Below are 12,224 nucleotides of genomic sequence, written 5' to 3' on the forward strand. Positions count from 1 at the left end.
TATTGGCCTAGAGGCTAAAGATATTAGGCTTCCTGATTTACAGAGAAAGAAAATGATGAACTCGTAATGTTTTCATACTTTCATAAACTTACCCCTGGACGCTGCGTATGGAGGGCATTTCCCCCAAAATATTATGCAGAATATTATATGATGGCCTAATGAGCTGTAAAACTAAACTTTTGTTTTAATGATGGAAGCTATATAGTAGCTGTTTCACAATGAACTCCAAAAGATTAAAAGACATTAATCATAGTGAGGGTTTTTGCAGTTTAATGTCTTGATTTTGAGCGCTTGCAGGCATATGCTGGTGCGTGTATGTATATGAATGCTTCAGTAATTTATACACATGTATGTGTTTGGAATGGCCCAGGTTTGTTTAAAACAATTGTTATGTCTTTTTATTGTCTCTTCTTTGCAGTGACAACCAAGAAAAGATGATCTACTTCCTGTTACTAGACCGTAAGGAAAGGTACCCCAGTCAGGAGGACCAGAACCTTCCCCCTCGCAATGAGATTGGTGAGGCTCGGACCAAAAAGACAAATGCAGATAAAGAAAGAAAAGAGCATAGCAGGAGAAAATAGAAATAAATAGGTAAACACAGTATAGCACACAGTAGCCTATGTCTGAACAATACTACTATGTGACTAGTGTCTATTTTAAATGGCTTCTCATCTAGTCATTGAATAAACGCTGTTTACACAGACAAAACAAGCCAATGTAGACAAAAATAAGTACTGTGTGAAGGTAACTCATGAATGCTTCTAGTGTCTGAAGCGCTCTGCCGTGTTTTCCTCCCTCAGAAAATATTGAATCAGCTCCAGTAGCGGTGTACTGCTTCTCCAGTAGTTTCTATTTATTGAATATAGACAAGCTTCTCAATGCATTATAGTAGCAGAAATAGAAGGTGTCAATAGGGCAGCTATTTTTTTAGTTCCTTTTTAAACTGCCAGCTCCTACTGCTTTGGTTCAAATATTAACTCATCAAAAAAAAGGTGTTCTCCCATTCGCACACCGCAAGCCAGCAAAGATTTCCACCCACAGAAATCTGTGCAGAAACAGGGATGCTTTACTTAGACTTTCTGACAAGAGCACTGCAATAGGAGGAGTATTATGTGTAAATGTGTAAGTGTGTTTGTGTGTGTGTGTGTGTGTGTGTGTGTGTGTGTGTGTGTGTGTGTGTGTGTGTGTGTGTGTGTGTTTGCTGTGAGATACTGACATTTTGATGAATAGACTCCCTCTTCAGTGAACGTGATAAAGTCAATACAATGACCATTAGTTCAAGGTCTGGGAGGAAACCGTTACTTATTCACTATTAGTTAAAATGTCAATGTGATCAGCCCTAAACATCACTCCAACACTCACACATATGCATTTAATGCACAAAACTACTCGATGTGTAAAAACAGATGCATTAACGTACAGAGACGCCTGGTGCATTGTGTTGATTCTGAAATGATCAGTCTTGCTGTTTCGCTCAGATCCCCCAAAGAAGCGGGTAGACTCTCCCATGTTGAACCGTCATGGCAAGAGGAGACCGGAGAGGAAGTCCATGGAGGTCCTCAGTGTCACAGACGGAGGCTCACCTGTACCGGCAAGGAGGGCTATCGACATGACGCAGCATGGACAAAGGTACACATGGAGGTGAAAAGAAAAAACTAAATAATCAATACAATTTTCAAATGAACAAGTAGAGATAGACATAGCTCTGTGTGTGTTTGTGTATGTGTGGAGGATCTCGCAGCCCAGTGGTGTTTCAGCAGGTCTGACAGCGAGTCTGGCTCTGATGTCAGCAGGCTAGATTGTGGACAAACATAAACAGAGACTGACGCTCTGCTCGCTTTGTCTCCTGTCTCACTGTAGTAAATCAGTGTACAGTAAAAGCTTGGATATTCCTGACGCCAGTACAAAATGCAGCAAAGAAGAAAGGTATTCACTTGCCACTCACTCCTCACACTTTCACCTCCTCTTGCTCCGTGTCTCACCCTCATGCAAGGAGACATCCGTGGCAGGAGAAACATGCAGCAGTGTTTTCTGTTGATAGAATACTTTGTGTAAATGGTGATTACATAAGCAGCATGTGGCAGCTTTACACTTTACTTTAAGTCCATTTTAATAAGCTAAATTTCATCAGAAAAATGAAAGAAGGTGGGTCCAACAGAGTCAACAGTTTTGGGATGGTCCCTAAAGTTTGATTTAACTCTCTTAATTAACTTAATTTTCAAACTGAGGAGGACAGTGCATTTGCATTTCAGAGCCTTAATATTTACACTCCTTCTTTTCCGTCTCAATTATCTCTTCTTTTCATAATCTGAATGCATTGATAATCAGTTCTCCCATACTGTGTCCCACTTTCTCCGAATGCAGAACATTTCTCTATTTTAGAAATGTTCAAGTCAAGCCAGATCCACACCCTCACAAGCCACCACGGACTGATTTAAAATCTATTTCCTCATCTTATTTCAACAACCAATATATCATCACACCGCACATTTCTGCTCAGAGGCAGTGACATTTGTGACAGCAGGGAAGATTGAATCTGAGGGGGTGATAACCTGATCTGCCTAATGATAGGCAGATTGGCAGAGTGCTGGAAAAGGCTTTCAGAGGTATAGGGCATAAATGCAGAAGCAGCGAGGGCATATATTATATAGATAAAAGAAATAGTTATAAAGTTGAATATTCAACCAAATGTCAGATGCATTAATAACTCCTCAGTGTAACTCCCATTGTGCTTTGCCAACAACAAAACATCAAGAATGTATTTCCCGCTTCATTTCACCAGGGGAAGTCACTTCAGAAGTTTTAAACTCATTTCAAGAGTTCCACCTCTGAACACTTCTGCTTAATTCTTTCAGTCCTCTGGTGCCTCTGAATTTTGGTTTAGGATTCATCTTCTTGTGTTTCATTGCCTCTTCTTTGCTTCTTCATCCCTTCAGGCGATCTAAGTCTTATCTCTTCTTTATTTAAAGGTTACACTAGTTTAGAAGCTGCTTTCTTCTGCCCTTCGCTCTGACTCATCTGTTTTAGTCAAGACTAGAATCCCAAAATAGGCCAGTTTGCAATGACTTTATCAAGCATTTACAATACTTTCCTCAACACCAGTTCATGAATCATATCCAACTGAATGCTGCACATCATAAAGTGCACCGAAATGAGTGTTTTGAACCTTTATTTAAACAGGACCTTTAGGTTCTCTCATATGATTCTCAATACAAAGTCACATCTGCAGATGGCAGCATATGAAATAAGTTTGTGTCTGGATCCTACATATATCAGCCGCTGCAGTCATTAAAAAAGCCCTGCTGCATCTTTCTTCCATGCTACTTTAAATCAGTGTGTTTGTTCTTACCCCTCCACTCAAATCTCGTTTGGGGGACCTCACTAACCTTTGATGTCTCCCTCCCTCTCTCTCTCCCTCCCTCTCTCTCTCTCTCTCTTTTCTGTGGTCCCTTGTGTGCAGCTGACCTTCAGCCCCAAACGCCCCCCTCTGTTTGTATGGAATTGCTATGCTAATGTGGAAATGCTGCTAGTTTTTCTCTGTCTGGCTTCCTATCTGCTGTGGTGGGTTGGAGGTGGGGGGAGTCCTATACCACAGCCCCTCCGCCTCCAAATCAAATCAAATCTCTCTCTCGCTATACATCTCTTTTCCCCCCCACTGCAATTCATAGCTCTCCAGCTGATCAGTTGGGGGAAAAAGTAAAAAAGTCTCTGGATTTTGTTGTGTTTATTTATTTATTTATTTTTGACTTTTTCGCCTTTTATCACATCCTTGTTTGCGCTTTGTTTGATCATGGGTGCGCTTGTGTGTGTGTGTGTGTGTATATAGATGATAGTGTTGGGGAAGCATATACGTAGCAGAATAACGTCCAAAGATTTGACTGACTTTCTCTGAACCTAACCTTATCTTTCTCCGACAGCAAACTTTTGTCGACAGCACAGAAGATCCATAGAACTTCAGATCAGAGGGTGTCAGAGAGAGGACTGACTTTGAAACATGTGTTTTGACAGGATACATTTCCACCAGCGTAAATGGTGGAAGAGAGGGGAAACGGTTTTATCTAAAATTACACAACGAAAATGCCTGCACCTTATCCTTACCCAGCATTTTGCCTCACATATCTCATGTAGGCAGTTACGATCCAATCATCTGTCCAGGCTCCATTTTCATACATGTGATTGGTGATTTGACTGCTTCTGTGAAACATAATTGAAGAGATATGGGATAAATGCTGCAGTAGCCATGTTGCAGAGAAACACACACGGAGACATTCCCATATGAATGCCTCTTTCATTCTTTATATACCCAAAGTACCTTAAAAAGCGCAAGAAATCCCCCTGATTTAATTTTAAAAAACTTAACAACATGCCAGGAGAAATGAAGGGAGGTTAATGATATGTAAATGAAATATGGAAAAGTGCTGCAGTGTGAAGAAGAGAATATCAATTGATTTTCTTTTCTTTGCTGCTCTAGTTGCTTCATGAAGTTTAAATGTGCTGGGTATAGTCGGAGCAGTCTTAATAAGTTGTGCTCTCATGGTAATTATTGACTCTAATTTATTTAAGAGGCTCAAATGAGCACAAATGAAGCACCTTTAACATTGATCTCTACAGCATAAACTGCAGGGGTCTTTCTACATTTTGAAATTCAAGGGAGCTGAGTTTTGAATATTAATGCATTGAGTCCACTGGGAGTTGTCAGGGTTCAGGAAAGGAAATGAATTTAAACCGTGTGTTGATTTATATGAATATTTACTCCGTGTGGAAGAACTCCATTGACAAAGTCAATATCGAGGCAGGGAAGAGAAAAAAAAATTGAACTTTCTCTTGCCTTGAATCGCGCTAGCAGAGCAGTAGCATTGTGTTTTGGCCTTGGCAGTGTCATTCGTTTGACTCCTACCACCATCCATTTTATTTAGTTTCACTTTCCTTGTATTTCAGTCCATGCCATTATCCAGAACCTCTTGTACTGGTTCCATTCCCCACAGCCCAACATTAGACCCCCACGGGTGCTTTGGATGGGTCTCTGATGCAGCCGGTGGTCCGACACTGAGGACTTGGGCCCTGTTCCAAAACAGCCTTATGGGAAATGTGAGCTTCAGGACTAATGGATAATAGAGAAAGAAAACTGGGTTGGCACACACGTACACATATAGTGCACCATACAATATTGCACACACGAATGGGTGCAAGTATACAAACACACACTAAAGGGTTACTTCATCCAAATTGTAAAAACAAAAATTAATTTTAATTAATATGATTAAAAAACACATTTTCTCTCATACCTCCAGTGGTCTATAGCAGTGCAGATAGTTGTGGTTTTATTAGACTGGAAAAGATGTCCTTTACAAGATGAGTCAAATGGAATTTTGTTTGTAGTGCTCACCAGAATTCAAATGCTTTACTCAAGAAAAGTTTTATTACCACAATGTAAAAATACTAAGTTAAAGCCTTGCATTCAAAACTTTACTTCAGTAAATGTACAGAAGTATTGGCAGCTAAATTTACTTACTAAACATAGTCATTGTGCAGATATTTTAGACTTCTGTGTGGTTGAATCTATTACAACACATTGTAATTTATAAGCTTTCCACGGTTTAGAGTGTAAAATCTTAATTGCTGATAATTGCAGCTGTCAAATAAATGTAGTAGTGTAATATTTATGTTTGAAATGTAATGAAATAGACAGAAACATAAAATGGAAATACTTAAGTACTAGTGCCTGGTACAGTATTTAATTAAATGTACTTTGTTACCTTCCGCCACTGGTGCTTACAGTGTTAAGAAATCTAACAGAAGTATGTCTTTTCAGAAGCTATATCCCCGGTTATCCTGGACTCTCACCTCAATTTTTTTTTTTGGGTGGAGGCAGACATCTTTGCAGAAATAGATCTCATCCAACGTGGGCCAATCACACCTAAACTTTCTGTGTGGCTAGTTTCTACTACAGAACAAATTTTGTAACATATTACATTTTTTGTAATTATGGTGAACTGACCCTTTAAAGCACACACACACACACACACACACACACACACACACACACACACACACACACACACACACACACACACACACACACACAGAAATATAGAGGGCTTAGTTGGCTTCAGCATCTCCACTCCTACTGATTTAATAACTTGGCTTCTATGTTTCTATATGATAGATGATAAATGATTGCTCAGCTGTGTACGCTGTTCACTATAAATAAAACACTCTTCAACAATAACTCATCGTCTCTCCGAAGCAAGGGTGAGCCTCTGACAGCCCATTACTGTACAGCATAACCATCTGTAACATTAGCTTTATAGACCTGCTGGTCCAACACTAACAGACGCAGAGTGCCTCTAACAATATGTTCATAATGGCCCGGGGATGCTGTGTTTTGGCCATGTTTAGATGAAGTGCAACTGGCTATGTGTGCACAAACGCTGTAGTGAGCAACTGTGGGGATGTCTCAGTGGACTGTAGGACTTATATGTAAATGATAGCAACTGTCTGGTCAGCTGCTCTCTGAAACAAGAAATCCCAGCCAACATGGTCTCAACATCGCCTACTCATGTGTGCCTGAGTGTGTGCAATAAATACACTCACAGAAGGGGCAGTGAGAGAATTACAAAAATAGCTTAAGAGTGGGCGATTCTATATTTTCCTCTCTCTCATGGTAGCTGTTGCTTCTATTCTGTTCTGATTGTGTCTGTGCCTCTCAGGAGAAGGTTTGCTGTTCTAGTATCTGTTGTTTCTTTAGGTGGTTGTAAATTAAAAGGGGGGTGGATGATTGAACCCAAATAAGTGCTTCTACCTTTAGAGGCTTGACATCCACACCTCTTAATCCAGGTTTGTTGTTATGACAGCACCAGTATCATTTTTATGGCTACTAGCTGTAACCGTTTACAGAGTGATGTGTCCACATATGGATGCCTCTGTGGTCTCGTGGGACTGCTCGAGCATCAGGAATGAACATCAGTCTCCATTACTCCACCCATCCCTCCCATCCTTCATTCTTCCATACCTCCCTCATTCCTCCATCACTCCTCAACTCCCTCATTGTCCCCTCCCATTTGTCCGTGAGGTCGAGCAAGTTGAAAAAACACTAGTTGTAGTGTTCATCTTTTCAAAGAGAGACAAACGATCTGTAGGCTCTGCCACATGTTCACAAATGTGTCAATGCTCAGATGGAAAGAGAAAAAAGGGAGAGAAGGGGGGGTGGGGGGGGGGGGTATTATTAGATTGAATGACAAAAAGGAACAGTGTTGTGACAGTGAGCAGCTGGTGTTTCCGAGTGTTGACAGGCCCTGTTTTTTGTGTGTTTGTGTGTAAACGTGTGCATGTGTGTGCGCTTGATGGAGACAGATTGTCCTGTGATTGTTCATTTTTGAGCAGGGCTCTGCTCATAGGGGTTATTGACAGCATCTGCAGGGGGGAGGAACATGACAAATGGCACTCAACCAAATGTCCCACTTCATTTCCCCCCTCAAGATATTTTCTACTGATCCAATGCAAAGGCCCAAAAGTCAACATGTTTGGTTTATTAGCAAAATATAGATGAGGCGGAAAGCTAATTTGAATGCTAATCTGAGAGAAAGCAGCCTATAGATTTGCAGGAGAAGCTGCACTCAAATCGACATATTTTAAACCGAAGTTTTAGCTTAATTGGTGTGAGACTAATTGCTGGGAGTCAATGCTAATAATGTTGTCAAGTCAGCGTGTTACTTTGTTGTAATGCTTTTGCCCTCTGTGTCAATAAGTGTTGTGTTTGCAAAGGGCTTGATAGCAACTACTGTGCTTAGTATGATGTTAACATCTGCTGTAGTGCTTTCTAACTGTGTGCAACATGTAACCTCCAAGCTCTTACCTCCACCTGTGTTTACTGAAACATGTAACGGTTACACATCTCACAAATTACCTCTGCCCCTGTGTGTGTTCTTGTGTGTTTGTGCCACAGGTCGCGGTCTATTAGTGGAGCCTCCTCTGGCCTCTCCACCAGCCCCCTCAGTAGCCCACGGGTAAGTCACAACTCTCTGTGCACTTACAAACACAGGCACACACCTCTTGACCCAGTTCTCAGATATCTAGTTGTTCACCTTCAGGGATAACGGGCCATCCAGCTACTGCTGATCCTGTCTTATTGCTGTCATCTTATTGCTGTTTGTGTCTGCTAGAGAAAATAAAGACAGTCACTACAGTCACATCGTCACCTTTAACAGAGCACAGCACATACAGCATGAAAGCAATATCACTAAATCTCTCTGCACATGCAATATTGCTCTACTGTTTCACTTTATTATAAGTCTGAGATATTGCACGTTTTTCCACTCCTTAATTATCAATCACATAGTTCAGCTCTACCATTGCATTTTGAGGAAGTGGGGATCCACTCTGATAAGCTCTTCATATCCGGTGTTAGATCTGACTTTACATGAGTCATCACTGTGTCTATATAGCTGGACCTTTCTGTTAAGTAAAACATACTGATGAACTTGCATGGGGGATGTGACAGCACAGCAAACTTTCTCCTCCCCTAAAGCCTCTTCTCTCGCCATCCTTTCTGCTTATTATCCCTCTCTCTGTTTTCTGTGGCCTGAGCTCTGTGGAAATCCAGCTCAGGGAATGCTTCAGAAACTCCCCACTTTTCTTGCTCAGAGCTGGGAAGCTTGTAGTAAACTTTTCCAGCTGACTAACCTGAGAAGGCTCGAGATTAGCCAGGATCCTAAAACGGGCTCCACTGCGCCACACAGGTTCCTTCAGGCTGATCTGAAAGGGAAATTGATTTCTCAGACCTACCCAAAGCCTGGATTTTGCTCTCAGCAAGAGACTCCATATGGGGTTATTTTCTCGGATTTATGTCTGGAAAGGGGGAGGCGTCCGAGGGAAATAGTTTATCAGTGCGCCATTGTGGCTGCAATTTCACCATTACAAATGAAACAGATCAAGAAACCTTTTACGGCAACTATACCAAAATGGGGTTCCTCCTGTTATTGAGACAGACAAATTGTCCGCACAGCTGGCCTTATGTCTGTCACACCTGTCTATGTCTGCTTGCTTTTCTTTGCTAGCAGAGCCCTGCATGTGTTATTCAACTGAAGTCCATCTTTTTACACGTTTTGTTTGGCCTTTTTAAAAATTGTGTGCATGGCTTGCTGTTTTTGTTGTTCCCATTTCATTTCTGAGTCCCTGGATGGTCTAACTGCATGTTTTCTTTTCTTTCCTGTCTTTCTTTTTTTGCAATGCCTCCATCTCTCCTGTGTATGTACACATCTCACCTGCATCTATTTGTGGCTGTGTTTGCTTTGCCACCCTTTTTGCCTTACTTTATGTATGTGTTTGTGTGCCTGCATGTGTTTTCCTTTGTTTTCTTCTCCTCCACTTGCTCTAACTCTTGGCTGTATTGTGCTGCGTGTCCTCCCACTGTGTGCTCCAGCCTGTCAGAAAGTTCTGTGTACCACCTCAGTCTCCAGACTTGTTGCAGTCCCCTAACACAAGCCCCTGTCCTTCCCCTGAGCCAGTCCCACTTCGCACGGGCCCCCGTATCTCCACCCCCAACTCACTCGCTCCAAACAGTGAGCTTCTGCCGGCAGCACTCAGCAAGACGCAGACACTCCCAGCCAAGCCCAAAGTTGCCCCCAAGCCCCTCCAAGCCACACGATCCAACCCGCTCCCCGAAACCTCCCCAGATGCAGCATCTGCAGCCAAATCAGAGCCCTCCACTCCCTGCCAGCTCCCATTGCAACCCCCCTCTGCCTCTGTGCCCCCCACCCCTACTTCTCCGTCCTCCCCATCCTCCCCCTTTTTCCCATCCTCCAACCCCTGTGCTCCCACCCCAAACAGCCCCCAGGTGCGGCGCTCCATTTTTGCTGCCAACCCCCAGCTCTCCGTGCCCTACAGCCCAGTGGTGCCCTTGTCGCCCATCCGGCTGCACCACTTTCACCCTGTGGCGCCGGCACCTTCTTCATTCACTGACCACCCGCCCAAATCTATCCCCCTCATACAGGTTACCCCTCACCCCTCCCCTCGAGGCAGCCCCCTCCCCACCCCAAAGGGCACTCCGGTGCACACTCCCAAGGACAGCCCAGCCGGAACCCCGAACCCAACGCCGCCCCCAAGCCCTTCCATCGGAGGCATGCCTTGGAGGACGCGTCTCAACTCCATCAAGAACAGCTTCCTCGGATCACCTCGCTTCCACCGCAGGAAACTCCAAGGTACTGACTTTACAGCAGATTTAGGATTGTTGTGGTAACACTGAATTATCTTGTAATTGTGTTAATTTCATCCGTCCTAAAATCTGACGGTACCCACTCGTGTGATCTACTTGTTATCTTTCTCCTCCTTTGTCTGACCTTTGACCCTGCTTCCGCAGTTCCCACGCAAGAGGAGATGTCCAGCCTCACACCAGAGTCTTCTCCAGAGTGAGTAGATGCCACCCCTCCTATCATAACTATGCAGAACCTGTCAGCCCCTCAGTCATTGGCTCAAACAGCCTTGCTTTTGATAGCATGGTGTTTTGGGAAGTATTACATCCATGAAAGTTTGATTTTTGCCTGCTGAGTTCCCTGTAATGACCTCAGGTCTGGTCTGGTCTGGAAAAGCAGCACCGTAGCAGGAGGCAGTGGGTTAGTTATAAGGGAGGGTAGGCATCCTGTGTGATGTTGCTGAGCTCCCAGGGGCCTGTTAACTCAAGGTTGGCCTAGATATGCCTGTTTGGTTGGCTGGCTGGCTGGCTTGGCCATCTCCATCTGGCTGGGAAGAATGTCCTGGCTGGAAGGAGTTGGATAGTTGGCTGGAAAAGACCTTCTCTTAGCTGGCTTGATCACAGGCATAAACAGTCACACACCAGCTGTAACCAGCTTCTTACTGCTGAACAATGCACCCTTTATTGTCTCTGCAGACATTGTAAGATTATGTAAGTTTGTATTCTTATTTAAACATGTATGTATTTATTTATTTAATATTTATAAGGGTGAAATTTGGGAGTTGCTGCTGTTTGAGTCTTGCTTATCATTAACATTTTCAAGAATCACATGAAATATTAATATTTCAGAAAACAGGAGTCTATATGGCTTATTAGTGGGTGCAGGTACACCTGGGCTGAAGCCCGTGGCGAACTCATCTACCTCCACCCCTTCTGGACTTACAGTTCTGTTCACAGAGAGGCTCCACTATCTCTCTCGCTCTCCCTCTCTCTCTCTCTCCAACACACACACACACACACACACACACACATCCATACATGCATTTACAGATACCCAGTTGCAAAGGAGGTGAAATGTCTTAAAACTTACCTCCCCTGCACAGTTATAGCTCATTTCCCTCGAGGTATCCTCTGTTTGCTCATTTCCATTTGCCCAGAGCTGCAGAGAGAAATAGAGAACTCTTCACCTTCTCTCCATTTTTGTGGATGGATAGATAGATGGATAGGTGGGTAAAATGAAGCAGAAAGAGTGGAAGGAAGACAAACTCTTTTAGGTGCATACAGCAGTATAAACTTACAGCTGACAAACTGTTTTTGTTTTTGTCTTTCCCTACAGACTTGCCAAAAAATCCTGGTTTGGTAACTTCATCAACCTGGAGAAAGAGGAGCAGATCTTCATTGTCATCAAAGACAAGCCTCTCAGCTCCATCAAGGCAGACATCGTTCAAGCCTTTCTCTCGGTATACACTCTACTTTCTTTCTTCCACTGCCTCCCTAAACCCTTCTTGTATCTGATCTGGGCTCGCCGTGCCCCAACTTTTCTCTGTATATCTGAACATGTGTGCCGCAGTATTACCTGTATATCTGCTGTCTAATTCAGGACATTGCCTTTTCTAACAGCAGTGGGGGATTGACTGTGCTATGAGGCACCTTCTGAGTGTTTGCTAACATGCTTCTGATTTATGTAGCAATTCAGTAAACTGCTTGTGTTCAGTGCTTCTATTTTCTCTGTGCAGTCTCACTTGAGGTCAATAGAAAATCAACAGAGAGCATTGATCATTAGCATATAGATGCTTTGCCCGCAGTACTATGTATTGAGCGTGTGTGTGTTTGTATATTTAGATGTGTAGTGTGAGTAATTGAGAAATAGCGTAGATTGTATCTCTGTGTGTGTGGTGTGTTTGATAATAGTCTGGATGTACAAATATATGCAGGAACGCAGGCAACATCAGGGTTTCTCAGTGAGCGCGACGCTTATATGTATCAACAAACATTCAGCAACAGTAGTTGATATTCAGTGTACATAATTGAACAG

At 43.0% G+C, this 12,224-nt stretch overlaps 1 protein-coding gene across 4 annotated transcripts in view; it reads left to right on the forward strand.

The window, feature by feature from the left end:
- brsk2a (BR serine/threonine kinase 2a) overlaps positions 1-12,224 on the forward strand; it is a 163,635-nt gene that overhangs the window by 143,312 nt on the left and 8,099 nt on the right. For 2 of the 4 annotated variants that reach the window (XM_038705514.1, XM_038705515.1), the window contains exons 11-16: positions 419-516; positions 1,479-1,629; positions 7,946-8,006; positions 9,992-10,199; positions 10,358-10,406; positions 11,526-11,649. In XM_038705514.1, coding sequence (XP_038561442.1) covers positions 419-516; positions 1,479-1,629; positions 7,946-8,006; positions 9,992-10,199; positions 10,358-10,406; positions 11,526-11,649 — 691 coding nt within the window. Of the gene's footprint in view, positions 1-418; positions 517-1,478; positions 1,642-1,860; positions 1,927-7,945; positions 8,007-9,991; positions 10,200-10,357; positions 10,407-11,525; positions 11,650-12,224 lie in introns of all 4 variants that reach the window. The other 2 variants (XM_038705511.1, XM_038705513.1) reach the window with 2 other exon arrangements.

The sequence above is a fragment of the Micropterus salmoides genome, unplaced genomic scaffold (genome assembly GCF_014851395.1).
Source record: "Micropterus salmoides isolate LMB-PRFRI ecotype aquatic unplaced genomic scaffold, ASM1485139v1 Ms_hic_scaffold_8, whole genome shotgun sequence".
NCBI lineage: Eukaryota > Metazoa > Chordata > Actinopteri > Centrarchiformes > Centrarchidae > Micropterus > Micropterus salmoides.